At 39.6% G+C, this 18,803-nt stretch overlaps 1 protein-coding gene across 1 annotated transcript; it reads left to right on the top strand.

The window, feature by feature from the left end:
- Positions 1-1,869: 1,869 nt before the first annotated feature.
- On the top strand, positions 1,870-6,992 carry nr4a1 (nuclear receptor subfamily 4, group A, member 1). The gene is made up of 7 exons (XM_087801143.1): positions 1,870-1,998; positions 2,977-3,812; positions 3,899-4,028; positions 4,269-4,432; positions 4,516-4,718; positions 4,802-4,980; positions 5,069-6,992. Exons 2-7 carry the CDS (start codon positions 2,979-2,981, stop codon positions 5,323-5,325), a joined length of 1,767 nt encoding a protein of 588 aa, XP_087657269.1. The 5' UTR covers positions 1,870-1,998; positions 2,977-2,978; the 3' UTR covers positions 5,326-6,992.
- Positions 6,993-18,803: the final 11,811 nt, after the last annotated feature.

Genomic DNA, 18,803 nt, shown 5'->3' with positions numbered 1-18,803 from the left:
ACAACATGGTATTTTTTTTGTGATGTCGCTACAGAATAAAAGAATTAAATAAGATGTAGAAGTGGCATCCTCTAGCGAACCGCAAAATATACGATAAAATATACAAATAATGTTTGCTTGGACAATGAAATTAAAGTATATAATACATCTAATATAAATATATAATATAACTATTGTATATAAAATATGATATAAATCTATAAATACAGGACATATATCTATAAATTAAAAGACTCAGCAGCAGTCGTTCCACATTCCTCGGTATGATATTTTTTGAAGTTCATTTAAATATAACAGGCTGACAAATGGCCACAGAAACCAAATTAGTGACCCTTTGTAACATGTCACAGTCAAATGTATCATCAAAATATAGATTTGCAGATTATACTATAAAAGGCCAAGACACAAGCCAAAAACAGGAGTCCCAGGGAAAAATTAAAATGTTTTTTGATATTTCTTGAAGGAGTCAGTAGATCATCAAACACAGAGAGAGAGGAAGATCGTTCCAAAGCTTAGGAGCAACAGCCTGGAAGGATTTCTCTCCTCTGGTCCTGAACCGTGTTCAGGAACCATCAGTAGATTCTGATCCACAGAACTCAGAGCCCGAGCTGGGGTGTAAGTCTGGATCAGATCAGTGATGTAAGGAGGAGTCTGACCATGAATAGATCTGAAAGTAAAACCAGGATTTTAAAATTGATCCTGAAAGAAACTGGCAGCCAGTGAAGAGTTTTAAGGATCGGGGAAATGTGAGTTCTTCTACTAGAGCCGGTCAGAATTCATACTTTAGAGTTTTGTATTAACTGCAGGCGAGACAGATCCTTCTTGTATAGACACCAAAATAAACTGTTACAACAATCTAAACGAGAAGACAAAAACGGATGGATTACAAGCTCCAGATTATGTTGCGACATCGTTTATCTAAATTTAAAGAGAAATACCAGAGCAGGTCAGAATTCTCACTGCAAAGTTAAGTACTTACTTACTTACACATATTTATTTACCTTCGAGTTGTTTTAATGCATTTCTTACACGTGTCTGAATTCTGCAATATCCCTTCCTTCAGATGGTTTTAAATAGACGTTTTTATTTGTTCAGGCTTTTCCTTGATTTTCTGGAACTCCTATTGTGTTATCAGTTTTATCTCGATCTTTAAAGTATATTCTTTATTGAATATTGTTTTGATTGTTTAAGCGCTTTGTGACCCTGGTCTGGTGGAAAAGCACTATACAAATAAAAACTTACTAACTTACAAAATTATGTTTTTTTTATGTTTTTAAAATAGTTGTCCTAAGAAAAGTTTATGCTGGAAAACGGAAACATTTTAAGAAGTAAGACTCTATTTTTTTTATTTCTTCTAAAAAATGTTTTACTTTGACAACATTTATATATACAGTATACTCTAGTATACAGATCTCAAATCAGTATATTAGTGTCATAATAAATGGCCTTCATAAGGGGTTGTTTCTAAAGGGAATCCCTTCTCCTCAGAATCTTATATATAACACATCTTTATTAACACTGACTACGTCTGAAAAATAAATCCAACGTCAATATGAACAAGGGTTTTTACCAGTGCTGTTCACCTGCAGACGTCTATTTCGGGAATCTTTACGTCCACTAATAGCTCCACGTGAGCGTCGCTGTCGTCGGCCGGTTATTTTTAGAATCCTCCGCGAGGCTGTTGCGTCAATGGAATCCCGAGCGTGCGTCACATGCATGTACGTCTGTTTCCAAAGTGACGCCGATTGGCTGGAAACCGGAACCCGCCCCCGCCTCCGCACCATATATGGCAGGTCACCCAAAAACTACGCCTACCTGCGAAGTCTCCGAAATAAAACCCGAGCCCATGGAGTCTCCCCACTGTGACTCAGGGTGTCTGTGTGTACATGAGTCTGCGGACGGTGTGTGAGGGAGTGTGTGAGCAGCAGAGCTGACGTTCTCCAGGTCTCGTTGTGGATTTTATGCATCTTCATAATAACTGGACATTTACCTGAACAGGTCAGTTTTAAAATCTTTTTAAATGATGGGTTTACAATAAAACACATTTTTAATCATTGTTTATTTTTTGAATTTGATCCTATAATATGTTATGCAGCTTTTATATTTACAAATTATTATTATTCAACTGCATGGGGACGTTTTTCCTGACACAAAGTCTAATAAGTAAAATGAATACCTAGCTAATAATCTTAACAAGGTTTCTGTAAAGATCAAATATCAAGCAAATAGTTGGGTGTCACTGATGATTTGACTGATATTCAAAACACTTGTGCAATTAATATTTCACCTTAATCATGTTACATGGTGTAAGATTTGATTGAAACTTAAGTACTGTTGCTGTACAAGCTTGGGACTGTATTAATAGAACACAGAAAAAAAATGTGTGCATAATAGCTCCTATTATTTGAAGTGGATGCTCATCTATGGGCAAACAATTGACCCAAAAAATATATCTTCAAATAGCCAATAGGATAAGTTTAGGCAAAGTATCCAAGATGTTCTCACTTTCTTAAAATGTCATTCCTTGGATGTTGTTGCTAGGTGCTCCCCACAAAGATAGATGTACAACATATAAACACTGGCATTAACAGCCTTTGCCACCTTTCTGGTGTCTCATTGCGATCAGCAGACCTGAAATACGATCTGCCACGATCCATGACAGAGGCTCTGTGAAAAAGGGTTGCCCTCCTGTCAAGGAGGCTCACAGGGCATTACCGGCCACAAACACAATGACCGACTGGGACCCTAGTAAGTCATTAAGACGACATAGGGGTCACGTTGTTGGAGAAATTACACAAAACTATGTATGTCTATCATGGAAATCATGTCAGTTGCGTCCACAGTGGGTCAGAATTCAAATGAACATTTTCGAGATTTTAAAACGTTTTTACCGAATGTTGCATGGCATTTTAAGGGAGATTTTTCACCATAAGAACAGAGTCAACATTTTTGTAACTTTTTCATTTCCTTCTACAGATATGTCTTGCGTCCAAACGCAGTACGTCTCCCTTCCCCATGACACTTCCTTCAGCTCCGAGTTCCTGAATCCTGACCTCAGTGCCAAGCTGGCGATGGACATCGGCGGTCAGAAGGACCAGCTGTCAGCTTCCTCTTTGCCCAGCATTAATACTCTGGTGGGAAATGGCTACATCGGGGAGTTCGACGCGTATTCCTGCAAGATTACATCTTCTCCGTCGCCCCAGACTTTTGCATTTGGCAACAACCCCGTGGCCGAAAACTCTCAAATGCAAAATCAAGTTTTTAAGCTGGACGACGTCCAGCTGTATGGCTGTTACCCGGGCTCTTTCGCGCTCGATGAGACACTGTCCTCATGTGGCTCTGACTACTATGGCAGCCCGGTGTATTCTGCCTCATCTCCTTCGACACCCAGCTTCCAGACTCAGACGGCTTCTTTGTGGGATTCTCCGTTCAGCCCTTACAACCCAGGCGTTCATACAAGCCCTCCATCATCAGGGTTGGATAAGCTGCCCATGACACAGCAGCTCTCCTTTTTTACCTTCAGCCCCACACCGGAGGAGCAGTCTCACATGGGCCAACCACCAGATGCTTTGCCTGGTCAGGATGATCCCTTCTTCCTTTCACCCCAGCAACACACGTCAGCCCTCCACTGCTCCGCCGTGTCCTTACAGCATGCACCTCTTGAAAACTCCAGGCTAGTGGACGGGGCCATCACGCCTTCAAAACTGTATACTCCAGGATCCAGCGAGGGACGTTGTGCCGTGTGCGGGGATAACGCCTCTTGCCAACATTATGGAGTTCGTACGTGTGAAGGATGCAAAGGCTTCTTTAAGGTACTGAATTAGTTCTCCTGATCTAAGACCAATGAAGAAATGAGAAATTAGACTTGTCTCATTCGCTTTCTCTCCTGTTCTCACAGCGGACTGTCCAGAAAAATGCAAAGTACGTTTGCCTGGCCAACAAGGACTGTCCGGTGGACAAGCGAAGAAGAAATCGTTGCCAATTCTGTCGGTTCCAGAAGTGCCTCACTGTGGGAATGGTGAAAGAAGGTAAGATCCTCTTTAGGGCCTTGAATGACGAATGGGTCACAGGGGCAAAAACGGGCCGAGAATTGTTGCAAGCTAAGCTAGACAGAGCACACATACAGTGAGTAACCTGAGAATTACAGTGGCAGCCTTGGAAAGAGAGAATCTGAAATGGATATAGCAGCTGCTTTTCAGTGCATGTTGTTCAGTGGTGGCCATGTGAGTGTTCCTAACATTCTTTCTGTTACTCCTGCCTTACCATAGTTGTGCGGACTGACAGCCTAAAAGGTCGCAGAGGACGTTTACCATCCAAACCCAAGGCCGTGTTGGAGGCTTCTTCCACGACCCCCAATGTGGGCATCATTGCCTCTCTGGTGAAAGCACATTTGGATTCAAATCCAAGCTTTGGACAACTTGACTACTCAAAGGTGAATCTTCAGATGAAGTGACCAAGTGACTTATTTTAATGTAGAAGATAATGTAACACCATTTTGTATGTTCTTACCTTCAGTATCAGGAAACGGAGGAGAGCCTTAACGAAAAGGAAGATGCTAGCGACATCAAACAGTTCTACGACCTGCTCACCGGTTCTCTTAAGGCCATCAAAAGCTGGGCAGAGTCAATACCAGGATTCCTGGATTTCTGTACAGAGGACCAGGAGCTTTTGCTGGATTCTGCATTTGTGGAGCTCTTTATTTTGCGTCTGGCCTACAGGTAAGTCTTTTCTATTACGACTGTGACTACCTAATTCCACCTTATTTAAGCGAGAAATGACCCCCTGACTTGAACACTTGCAGGTCAACTCCGGAGAAGAACAAGCTCATCTTTTGTAACGGCTTACTCCTTCACCGAACACAGTGTGTTCGAAGCTTCGGAGAGTGGCTCGACTCCATTATGGATTTTTCTCAGAACCTTCAGCGTATGAACCTAGACGTCTCTTTGTTCTCCTGCCTGTCAGCACTTGTCATCATCACTGGTAAAAAAAAATAAACAACATTGTTCACCTTTTTATGATAATGCCCTTTTCATTGATTTATCTTTAATGTTTCTTGTATTTTTTTTAGATCGCCATGGTCTTAAAGAGCCAAAAAAAGTTGAGGACTTCCAGAGTCACCTCATCACCAGTTTGAGGGAACACGTGAGTGGAAACAGGTCAGATCATACCCAGCCCAACTATCTCTCCCGTCTGCTTGGAAAACTGCCCGAGCTGAGGACTCTTTCTACACAAGGCCTACAACGCATCTTTTACCTGAAACTGGAGGACCTGGTGCCCCCACCTCCAATTGTGGAAAAAATATTCATGGACACTCTTCCGTTCTAAGGAGGATCTTTGGAAGAAAATGGCACATTTTAAGGATTTGTCAATCAATTCTTTATGTGTTGGCCAAAAGACCAGCACTGTCCACAGTTTAATGCACCAAAATGTGTAATCGAAAAACTTATTTTGGTGGTTGAGCAAAGGTTATTTCTGTTGTTGTGCATTTAAAGTGAACGCTCTTGTTTAACAGCGTGAACGTTGTCCTGCTATGCAAGAAAACCTAAAGAGTGTTCTAGATCCGGTTGTACCAAAAACATTGTCTACACAGCTGGTAGCTGGAGACAATGGTCCTGACTTGCTTGTATTAGATGACTGGTTTACCCTCTTCTCTTCTCTGCTTTTTATGCTGACAGAAACAGAAAAGTAACACCCAAATAATGTGAGATTGTTTACCCCAAAACTGTGGTGGGGTCAACATGACTACTTTATAGATTATGCTGATGCAACAGATTACATTTCTGTTTTGCATCAACCACGTCATCAGGTCAAGTAAAAATGAATAATAATACAGAAAAGGCCATAATTTCCAAATTAAACTTCCTCTTTAAGTTCTATACTGTAATAAGCTTTGATTTTTATTGAAACCACTAGCGCTGTTTTCCTTCCAATAGATTCAATCCATTATTTTGATCAACGGGTGTGTTGTTTCGCATGCAATCTCGGTGGCCTTATTCCTGAACACTTTTGGGAAATTACAAAATGAACTTGAATCAATGCTGAAAAACAACATTTCCCCCAAATACTATGGATGTTTTTTAACAACAACGAAGTTGGAAAAAATCCAGAGTTGTTTTTTGAATTCAACTGACAGGAAAGAGTCATGTGAACATTTTGCCATAAGAACTGTGCTGACCATTTTCACATCTAATGCAAAGTGAAACTGTAATTCAAAACCTGGGTATATAAGGATGAATTGAAATATGTGCCTTAATCTTAACCTTAGGAACACTGGTGGACTTATTAATTTATTATTTTTGCTGATAAACTAGTTTGACATTAGTCATTTATCCGTACTATGGTTTCATTAAGTGCCTGAGAAGATTAAAGAGCACTTGAGCGTGTTCTAAAATTATAATTCATTAAGTGACAGCAGGTGTTTTTTGCATACGCAGTCCTGTTTATGTGTTTACAGGGCCGGCAAATTTATATTCACTCGTCTTTCAACTTTAATTTAAGTCCGATGACATTTCAGGCTGTTCTTGTATAAGATATGTTTGGCCTATTACATCATGTGAAAATCTAAAGTTCATACTGATCACGTGCGTTTGCTATTAGGTTGTGCTTTATGTCGGATGAACTCCTTCTGACACCATGCAGATGCTTTGCACCCGTTTTATTTTTTGTTCACTGTGGACAGCCTTTTACATGTTCTGAATCATACAGTTGTATACTTTGTTTATCTACTTTCCTCCTGAAACGAAGAACAGAGAAATCTTAAACAATCACAGTGGGATGTGATGACATGAGCAGCTATACTGTGGAAATCATATGAAACTAGCGACAGCAGCTTTTTGTAACATTAAGGTATTGAAGAGTAGGAACATTTGATAAAACCTTTTTTTTTTAAAGAGAATGTGATTTCTTTCATTAAGAAAATTCATATATTTTGTGTGGATTTTCTCAGATGGTTCTTGTTTTTTGTTAAAATGGCATGAAATCTGTGGGATGGATTAAAATGGTATATTTTTTAATTTGTTGCAATTGATTGATTTTATACTTCCTGAATGAACTATCAGTCTCAAACATTATATGCAAACACTATATTTACTGCTAGCACATATAGTGAGTAACAGTTTATACTTGAAAAAAGGCAATAACCGTGGTGTAGGTGTTCACCATAAATGTGTGAGTAAGCTACATGAATTTAAAGAAGAGAAAGTATTTTAAGCATTAAGCATCCATCCATTCATCCATCTTATACCTCTTACACAAGGTCCGATTCCGGGGCTTGTGACGGAATAAAGAGGCATTCCCAGGTCAAGTGTGAGACAGTCCGCTCTTTAACATGTCCCAAAGAAAGCCTTCCCAGTTGGACATGGCGATTACACTACCAGACATTAGGGTCGTATCCTAAAAGGTGCCTGAAACTCCTCAGCAGACTTGTCTTGATGTGGAGGAGCATTAGATCTAGTTTGAGTCCCTCCTGAATGACCAAGCTCCTCACCCAATGTAAGAGAATTCTAAGAGACTATAAAAAGATATTAAAAAAACAAGTGTAATGTCGCTTTTATCGAGGGTAATTGGCTTGAAAAACAAAACATATTTTTCACTACTAATTACCAATGCATTGCACTGATCTGCCTCTCTCTTGAGCAAGACCCCGAGATACTAACACTCCTCCACCCCGAGAAGGATACCTACATTAGCTGACTGAGGATGGTGGTCTTAGATTAAAAGGAGCCTTACCTTAAGTGATTCGTTTCTATGGTCAGAAAATTAAAGAACCTCTTCGCTGGGCTACATCGAGAAATTGTCCATGAAATTATTGTGGACCGATCTGTTGATAAAAGGAAGCCATGGTGGAATCCAACTCTTACTGGAAAGGATTCCAACTTATTGCTCCAGGAGAACCACTACCACAGGCAAAACTGATGATGATTCTTTACACCTTGGCTCATCTATAGTCTTAAGCTATACATAATAAAAGCATGCTTGCCACAGATGGTTGCGCAATTTATAAGAATATAGTTCAATGTAAAAATGGTTAAAAGATTTTGTTACCAGATAAAAACTTTAAGATGTTTGCTTAAGATTGTCAGCTTTGATGAATCTTCAATTCTTTAGTATTATTTATAGCTTAAGTCTGTAGATGAGCCGAGGTGTGAAGAATATCACTATCGCCATCTCTCTGCTCATCTCTACTCAAGTGTGCCAAATATGCCCTCAGCAGGGTCTTGGAAGCTTGATGAGAGTTTGCCTAACCCTTTCATATGTTTCTAGTCTTGGTGAAGGCTTCGATCTACCCTGTGGAAGTGGTTCTCCGGGAGTATGGGGTACAAAATTTAACCACACGGGCTATTCACTGCATGACCAGTGTCATTCTATAGGTCCCATTTTCAGTAATGAGTTGGAATCCTTTCCAGTAAGAGTTGGATTCCACCATGGCTTTCTTTTATCAACAGATTGGTCCACAATACTTTCGTGAAGAATTTCTCGATGTAGCCTTAAGGAGTTTTCCTAAAATCTCTTGCTGAGAGGCCAAGAAGAAGATCCACAAGAGCCAAGAAGAAGGTCCACATCCAGGAAAACTGCTTCATACTTCAGTCTGTGGCCGGAAGGACTAAAACGTTGTTCAAAAAACCAACATAGAGAAGTAGATCGAAGGCCATGCAACTCCAACTCTTCTTAAGAAGTGGACTGGTTGACATAGTGAAATAAGACAGCTGAGAAAGTCCAGCAGTTCAATAAAACACATGAGAATGTGATGCCTGACATTCAGTAACTTGAGCCAGAAACAAACATTTGAGCATATTTACATTAATGCAGCACTTAATGAGATACCCTGATGTAGATATATATTAATGATGTGACGAAATGGTACTAAGAGTATTCCCTTGTCTCCTTCTCACTGACTTGGTGTTTAGTAAAAATGGTGTGAATGCTGGCAACATCCCTGAGTGGAGAAACAGGACACCGTGCCATGCGGACCGCAGCACCGGCTCCATTCAGCTGCTGAACACTTGATCTCAATCCAAGTTCTGCTTCTTTGGAGTTTGGCATTGGCTGACTGACTGGAAAAAGAGTGTTGAAGAGGAAGGGGAGGAGGTAAGATGAAAGCCTGTATTATGGCACTTATCATGTTCCCAATGTACAGAGGAAGAACATGAAGATTCAGCTTTTCAATTCTGTCGGATAATTTGATACAATTGAGATTTTTGGGCAGTTGTGTATTAATATTTTTTTCTTTAGTCATCGAGCGTAGCCTTGGGTTGGAGTCACTTATTCTGTTGACCTGAAGGAATCTACAAAGAGGTTCTTCCTTTGGTGTCTTTTCTCTGGTTTAACTGGAGGTTGAACAAAGAGAAAGTTAGGATACACTTTCATTTGAAGAGCCCAAGATAAAGTCCCTCATTCTGCAGAACATACTTTATATATCTCCATCATAGTTAAGGAGTGACTTATGGTTTCTACTGGACAACGCTGTAGCCAATGTTGGTTTACTGTAGATCCTAATGTAGCGTTGTCCTGAAGCCCAAACCATAATATCTGTTGAAATGATGCATTGATTGGAAAGAATTCATTAGTTGAACAAAATAGAAGATAAGACGGTAAAAATAAGAATAAAAAAGAGCAAAATCTTAGCCGCCTGAGATAGTAACACCTGATAGGTTACATCATTGAAATCATTATTTTAAGTTGTTTTAAATGTACCGACAGCCCCTATAATATGAGTTAGCTTTGATTAGGAAAAACAGCTAAGACCCCTCTTAAGTTCAGTCTCAGTTTTATGACAGTTACTTAACCAACTATAAATGTGCCAATTTTCTGTCACCTGATGGAGTCAATTTTTCTGGTCTTAAACCAGCAGCACTTTCTCTGCCTCCTCCTGATGGCTTGACCCCGCCATAAATCCAGTCAGAGCTTAATTACCAAAAGGGGAAATGTTAGATGTGAGACCAAACCTCAGACCCCTCAGCTTGTGACCACTGCCCTGACATACAACACTGTCATTTTGGCATTCAACACCCTGCACATATTATGTTTTGACTGCTAAATGTTCCTCGACCCCAACACGATGTCCAACTTTATCTGGCACTGCTGATGTTCCTTTTCAATTTTTATTAGGAGACCACTTCTTACTGACAGAAAAACACGAGGAAATAATTATTTATAGGTAAGTAAACATGTGTTATTATTTGTAAAGTGATGCCAATCATATATTTAAATAAGTACTGTAATAGTGACCAATGAATGTAATCAAAGTAAGTAGGAAACAGTGCCGTTTCTGTCAAGCTTAGGTTAGTAATGACACTCGTTTTTACCCATATTGCTAAATCCCAAGTGTCCTGGGAACAGACTCATTAATGTAGTTACTAATAATATGCATGTTTAACATGATCAAAAACAATACACACACATTTCATGTAAAACAGTCTCACATGCTTCCCAGTCTCTCATCATGACAATGTTTGGAAGTTATTACTTTATAAAGTTCTCACCCGTCTGAAATCTCTGCAAACAAGATGTTACGAGAGCGGCGTCCTTTCTGGTAAATGGCTCTTACTTATATATTGCTTTTTTATGCTTATTCAGCAGCCAAAACGCTTTACACTAAGTTACGCATTCACCCATTATGACGCAACAACTGTCTTCACTCCTCCTCCAGCCAGCTGTAATCAGGCCCCACTTCGTTTATACAACGAGTCCCTTGAAGATGGAGACACACGCTGACAAACCTTGATGCTTGACCAATCACAGCAGAGTGGGTGTGGTTATAGTAAGCAAGATTTCATCTCCAGATAAATTAAATGTTTTCAGTGGGCGGGGCTTGAAAACATTTACTAACGTAAGTATTTCAATGTAAAGATATTTTTGTACAAACAGACACATACTGATGAGTACAATAGAGGTCCAACACCCGTTTGAGACACACTTAAACAACACATTAGTGGCACTTTAAGGGGTGGTAAAGATAAATTAACCTGCTTCAAGAAGAATAACACCTTTAATAGATTCAAACTTGTTTCAATCCTAGACTAGAATCCTACTACCTAACTTCTTCGTTTTAATTCTGTCACGACTCCTTCAGCCTCCGTCCAGGCCTACTCTGCCCCTCCCTCTCTCTCGCTCTTGTTCCAGCGAGATGAAAGCTAATAGGTTTGTTTGTTTATGCGGATGTTGCACCTGTTGTTTTATTGATAGATTGAGCTGTAAATAACGCTGTCAAGGTGTTTAGTGTTGTTTGGGGCCCCTATGCGCTCTTATGTACCCCTCTATCATACCTATGGATTTATGTTCCCTGACACACCAGTAATACCTGCTTTAAATAGAGCTTTTCTGCACAGTTTTTTCTCCTCAGAGATTTAGATTAAAAAAAATGCTTAAACAATGTCATGTGTGATCATTTGTCGAGCTCCTGATCGTTCTCATCTCTACATATATTTGTGAAAGCACACCAGCATGCGAGTGGGTGTGCTGTTAAGAATGGAAAACCCTCGGTCGAGAGGATATTTATAGCACACCATTGTTGAGTCCATAGAAACCTCTGTAACTGGATCTGGCCTCCCTGTCCAAAGGCGGGCTCGTGATAAACGAGTCGGTGGACGTCATCGCTCATGCCAACCCTGCGATAACTGTACGTCGGACAGCTCGCTTCAGTCCCAACAGGATTAGCTTCATAAGTGAATTTTAATTGTCAGGCTTGTCAGAAGGAGGACGCAATGTGCAAATGTGTTTGTGCTACAGTTGCTGTTGTGTTCTGGTTATGCCCTTCTCAGTTCAACAGAGTATTTTATATGTTTCTGATACCGAGAATTATGATATCAATTTACGTTCATAATCCACTTTTGAATTGCTGTAAATTCAGTAGATGTATCTATTTGGTTAAGATAATCATTTAATCAGTACCATTGTATGAATGAATGGGGAAGACCTGTACATATTTTAACATCAAATGACCACTGTTATGGACACCTGCTCTTCACTTGATCAGTGATCCTAAAAACAATACTGGTTCCATTTTCATCACCTTTAGTTTCACACCAAAGTCATTCCGGCAAATCCTTCATTGTACTAAAAATACCCTTTATAAGTAAGTAAGTAAGTCATTTTTACTTATAAAGCGCTTTTCCAGACCAGGGTCACGAAGTGCTTAACAATCAAAACAATATTCAATAAAGTATATACTTTAAAGGTCAAGATAAAACTGATAACACAACAGGAGTTCCAGAAAATCAAGGAAAAGCCTGAACATATACAGTATAAGGTTTTACTTTACATGGCATCATGTGACCATCAGAAACAGTATGTGTTGCAGACCGCCATGACAAAGGCAAAAAAAAAAGTTAAACTTGGACGTGAAAGAAAGTACAAAACAAATGTACACAAATGTACTGACTCTAGCAAAGACACACCAACAGTAAAAGTTGATGATACTTCCAGTTAGGAAAATAATTGTTACTCTTCTATTTCAGAATGGAATTAGTTATATAAAAAGCCATACAAATGTATCTACTGACCTGCTTGGATAAAGAAATGTACTGTAAATACACTAAGTTTATCCACTCATCCAAATAAGTTTGAGTCAGTACTTGGGTGACTTAGGTCAGTCTGTCAAACTCAGCCTGAGAAACCTGGGTGTTGTATTTGATAAAGACATGTCTCTTGTTCACCACTGCAGAAAACTGACCAGAAACTGTTTCCTTCAACTGAGAAAAATCTCTTAATTTAGGAAAATGTTCACGACATGATCTGGAGCTTTTAATCCATGCGTTTGTGTCTTCTCTTTAGACTATTGTAACAGTTTGTTTTCATGTCTTAACAAGAAGGATCTGTCTCGCCTGCAGTTGACTCAGAACTCTGCAGCGAGAATTCTGACCTGCTCAAGTAGAAGAACTCATATTTCTTCGATCCTTAAAACTCTTCACTGGCTTCCAGTTTCTTTCAGGATTAACTTTTAAAATTCTGGTTCTTACTTTCAGATCTATTCATGGTCAGGCTCCTCCTTACATCACTGATCTGATCTAGTCTTGCACCCCAGCTCGGACTCTGTGGTCTGTGGATCAGAATCTACTGATGGTTCCACTAGAACGTTTCAGGACCAGAGGAGAGAAATCCTTCCAGGCTGTTGCTCCTAAGCTTTGGAACGATCTTCCTCTCTCTTTGCTCTTGATGGATCTACTGACTCTTTCAAGAAACATCTTAAGACGTTTTTATCCGTGCAGGCTTTTCCTTCATTTTCTGGAACTCCTGTGTTGTTCTCAGTTTTATCTTGACCTTTAAAGTATATACTTTATTGAATATTGTTTTGATTTTTTAAGCGCTTTGTGACCCTGGTCTGGAAAAGCGCTATATAAATACAAATTACTTACTTACTTACTTAAAAGATAGTTGCTTTTGCTTGTTGGGTTGAGCCTAAACCAGCCTTCAAACTGCAGATGTGATTGACTGATCCATTTATATATCTGGCTCCCAACCCCCGGTCCGTAATAATTTATATAATTTATTTTTGATTGAGAACTGCTGTCTGAAAGGTGTTTTGTTTTGAAAAATAAGTATATGTTCTCTGAAGTGACACATGAAGAGCTTGTTGAGGTCAAGTCTTACAGAAAAAAAGAAACCTTAAACTCGTGAAAGTGAGTAAAAGACAAACAATATTTATTTATATTGATTTTATCTGAAGGGTTAGTCTGTGACTGCAAAAGCGAAATTAAGTTGGTGTGCAGCGCAAAAAGGATTGGGGACACCTGATTTAGATCTATAAAGTACACCTCAAACTTAAAGCCTCTGGGCCAAAATCTGGCCTGCCAAGTAATTTGATGTGGTTCGCAGGCGGTTTGCTCAATGTTATCTTTTAAACATATAAATATGTCAAGTGTAAAATAAGATAACGAAGCCAGATTAGTAATGTCTATATAAGAGTTAAACTGATGTTGAAGGAAACACTTTTTTGCTGAAGACATCCAGCTCAACTGCTCATTTGATCCAACTGACTCCATGGTTGAGTAAAAATACTTTGCAGCTAAATGTGGACAAAACTGAAACTCTGGTTATTGCTCCTGATGATAAGGTTCCAGGGTTGAGTCAGTACTTGGGTGACTTAGGTCAGTCTGTCAAACTGAGCCTGAGAAACCTGGGTGTTGTATTTGATAAAGACATGTCTCTTCGACACTGCAGAAAACTGATCAGAAACTGTTTCCTTCAACTTCTGACCCGCTCTAGTAGAAGAACTCAAATTTCCCCGATCCTTAAAACTCTTCGTTGGCTGCCAGTTTCTTTCAGGATCAAATTCTGGTTCTCACTTTCAGATCTATTCATGGTCAGGCTCTTCCTTACGTCAGTGATCTGATCCAGCCTTACACCACAGCTCGGGCTCTAAGTCTCTGACTCTGTGGATCAGAATCTACTGATGGTTCCGCACACATACTACCGGACCAGAGGAGAGAAATCCTTCCAGACTGTTGCTCCTAAGCTTTGGAACGATCTTCCTCTCCCTCTGTGTTTGATGATCTACTGACTCCTTCAAGAAACATCTTAAGACATTTTTATTTGTGCAGACTTTTTCCTGATTTTCTGGGACTCCTGTGTTTGTCTTATGTGTCTTGACCTTGAAAGTATATATTTTAACTGTGTATTGTTTTTGATTGTTAAAGCGCTTTGTGACCCTGGTCTAGAAATGCTCTTTACAAATAACTATTACTTACTTACTTAGGGAACAGAAACAACTTATAACGAGACGAGGATAATAAAGATAAATCGAGCCTACAAAAATGAAAAAACAAACTCACGAGATTCATAATTCCTGTTACAGAAGGTCTGGTTGTATACATTTTGTTTGCCTGTGATGTACATTGTTAAGATATTTTGCCCCTTAGGTGATCTTCTTTGACTAACACAATCATTCATTTGGTTAATCATTTGCCATATTTGAATTCCAATTGTGTTGTTGTTAAATTATTAAAAGAAAAAAAAAAAAGATATTGATCATGACTGAATTGCGGGTTTCTGCCTGAGAACTGGCAACTTGTGCCTTCAGCTGGCGAATATGAGAATGGTACAATTATAAAACAAGATTGACTGGAAGGATAGTGTTGCACTGGCAGTTGACAGTTCTTGGCTGTGTGTCTAGAAGTTATTCACAGCAAAGCCTTCGCTCACACACACATGCACGCCTTCACAGACACATTACCAAGAGCACCCCCCGCCCCCCCTCCACAGATCAGGTGGTCACAAGACATGGAAGGTCAAAGAACGTTGTGCGGGTGTGCGGTCGGTTCAAGGTCAGAGCACACACATGGTGCGAACCAGCAAACATACAGACGGTCGGTCGGAGTGGCGGCGTGTGTCACCGACTGCCACCAAATAGAAACTGTAACTCCATATTTGTGTGTTGTGCTACGTTACGTTACTCAGCGCTAAATGATGGAACATATTTGAGTGTTACGTCGTGTCGTCTGCAATCGGAACATCATGATGTACGATGACTTGTATATTCTTTGTCTGCCAAGTCCTGGAAAGTCCTAGCACACCAGGTTTGGCTGGAGCCCATTATACATTAGCTGTCATCAAGTGAGAGGCGAGGAACAACCTGGACGGATCGTTTTGCAAACACAAACTTCAGAATGGTAAGAGGACTCAAAGTTGTAAAGAAAAGAAGAGACATCGGATGTGATATAAAGTCACAACAGTTTACTCATCATTTCACTTCTCCTCATTATGAGTAAACCGTTGTGACTTTAAATCAAATCTGATGTCTTTTCTTTTCTTCACAAACACACACCAACAGGCAGGTTTGCTGCCTTCTCAAGGCTTCTCGTTTCTCAAGCTTCACGCCAGACTGGGAACTTGGTGTCTTGTGAATTGTGGATAGTTTTTAAATAAGGATGGAGTGTTGAGGAAGAGCTTGATGATAGTAACGAAGGACTGCGCCCCTGTTTAATAGGACAACAACGTTCATAAGTTGATGACTCACACGTGTCAATCCATCCATCCATCCATCCATCCATCGAAACCTTCCATCCACTCATCCATTCATTCATCCATCCTTCCATCCATCCATCCATCCATCCATCCACCTTTCCACCATAACATCATTCCATCCATCCATCCATCCATCTTTCCACCATTCTATCCATCCATTCATCCATCTTTCCACCATTCCATCATCCATCAATCCATCCATCCATCCATCCATCATACTACCATTCCATCAATCCATCCATCCATCCACCATAACATCATTCCATCCATCCATCAATCTTTCCACCATTCTATCCATCCATTCATCCATCTTTCCACCATTCCATCATCAATCAATCAATCAATCCATCCATCCATCCATCCATGCATGCATGCATCCATCCATCCATCCATCCATCCACTCATTCATTCATTCATTCATTCATCCATCCATCTGTCTTTCCACCATCCATCGATTTTGTGCTGCTTAGTCAAAATAATTAAAGTGTGTCTTAAATCAGAAGCTTTTCTAAAGAATACTTCTTAGTGGGTGGTTAGGTTAGGTTAGGTTAGGTTATGTTAGGTAGAACATTATTGATCCCACAGGAGGTCTCTTTCGGGAAATTGTTTTTCCAATTAGACACAGCAATACAGACGATTATTCATAAAAAATAATAAAAACAAGAACAAAGAGAAAAAAAAAGAAAGTACAATATGATACAATCTAAGTCTAAAGATAAAGAACATAGAACAAAGACAAATAACGAATACAAAGGATACAAAGACTAACATAGAACAGAACATCATACTTTCACTCCACTCCTGCCCCCAAACTAAGAATTGTACAATCTAATAGCCCGAGGAATGAATGTGTCCCTGAGTCTATTAGTGTTGCATCTGCTTCTCTGCTCACTGATGACAGTGTTCCGAGGATGACTGTCATCGTCCATGATGGACAGTAGTTTGTCCAGTGATCTCCTCTCAGCAACTGTCACCAGTGCACTGAATTCTACTTGGCTATTTTAAAACCAGTAAACCAGTAGTAGTTTTTATTATAATTATTATTGTAAGTAAGTAAGTAAGTAATATATATTTATATAGCGCTTTTCGAGACCAGGGTCACAAAGCGCTTTAACAATCAAAACAATACTCAAAACAGTACATACTTCAAAGATCAAGACAACACCGAGAACAACACAGGAGTTCGAGAAATTCAAGGAAAAGCCTGAACAAATAGAAACGTCTTAAGATGTTTCTTAAAGGAGTCAGTAGACTCCATCAAGCGCAAAGAGAGAGGAAGATTGTTTCAAAGCTTAGGAGCAACAGCCTGAAAAGATTTCTCTCCTCTGGTCCTGAGCCGTGTGCGTGGAACCATAAGTAGATTCTGATCCACAGACCTCAGAGACCGAGCTGGGGTGTAAGGCTGGATCAGATCAGTGATGTAAGGAGGAGCCTGACCATGAATAGCTCTGAAAGTAAGAACCAGAATTTTAAAGTTGATCCTGAAAGAAACTGGAAGCCAGTGAAGAGTTTTAAGGACCGGAGAAATGTGAGTTCTTCTACTAGAGCGGGTCAGAATTCTCGCTGCAGAGTTCTGAATCAACTGCAGACGAGACAGCTCCTTCTTGTTAATTTTCACTTTTTTGTGCGTCAAAAACATATATAGTTTTACAGTTATAGTTTCTTTCAGAAAACTTGGGTAGAATATTACAACATTTTATCGTTGCTGTAGAAGTCTTTTGCCGACATTCCAGCCAACTTGTTTTTACTGAATTGGCTGAAAGGTTGTGATGTCGAGGATTGTGCAGTTATTGTCCTTACATTTGGCTGATAAGTGCATAAGTAAGTAAGTAAGTTTATGGTGCTGAAGGGCAAATTAATGTACTCTCCTGATGTAACAGTTTTATATAGATGATATGCTTGATAAATCCACGAAATCAACTAATAAAGAGATTTCAGAAATAATGCCTTTCTTTCCCCTTCAGACTGCTCTGGTATTGGCATCTGCCAACATCCATTAAATCTCTAACAGGGTGAAGATCCTCAAGAATCCTGACATGATTTTTTTGGGACTAAAATTTGGTAAATATAACCAATTAAAGACTGAATGTCATAAGAAACACCTTAAGACTTTTCTATTTGTTCAGGCTTTTCCTTGAATTTCTCGAACTCATGTGTTGTTCTCAGTATTATCTTGATCTTTAAAGTATGTACTTTTTTGAGTATTGTTTTGATTGTCTAAGCGCTTTGTGACCCTGGTCTCGAAAAGCGCTATATAAATAAATATTACTTACTTACTTAATATTAAATAATACGATCTTACAAAATCAATTGATTAACAGATGGGAAATCATACACTCCAAATATTTATTCTCTCTAGTGGCAGAATTCTCCTTTGTGGTAACAATCGTATAACAAATTGTCACAAAACGACTGCTGTTGCCGTTCACTTATTTCTATATAAAGAAATGTGCGATCGACATGACAAAGATCCAATCCGCTGAGGTCAGCAAGTTTGAGGCTGCTCGTATCTCTGGCACAGTTGCATAACACGTCTGAAGAGCAGGAACTGGCATCCCAGTCGGATCACAAGGTGTTCCCTCGGACCACAGCTGTCAGTGGTGGACATGGAGGACATAAAATACAGCTCCACACAAGTAGACAACCAGCAGGCATGGAAGACTCTGGTCTGAATGTAGCTCTATTTTTAGACCACACAAACCACCTGTTGATAAGCAGCAATGTACCCGTAATGTTCCAGTATTTTTTTTCAGCCATTTATTTCCTACCCAAATTGCAACCGAGCGGGACCCAGGGGTATCTTGGAATGTGGTATGAAGTCAGGTTCTGTCTCGGCCAATGGA

The sequence above is a fragment of the Callionymus lyra genome, chromosome 10, assembly GCF_982586985.1.
Source record: "Callionymus lyra chromosome 10, fCalLyr1.hap1.1, whole genome shotgun sequence".
Taxonomy (NCBI): Eukaryota; Metazoa; Chordata; class Actinopteri; order Syngnathiformes; family Callionymidae; genus Callionymus; species Callionymus lyra.
This window is presented reverse-complemented; position numbering and strand designations above follow the sequence as displayed.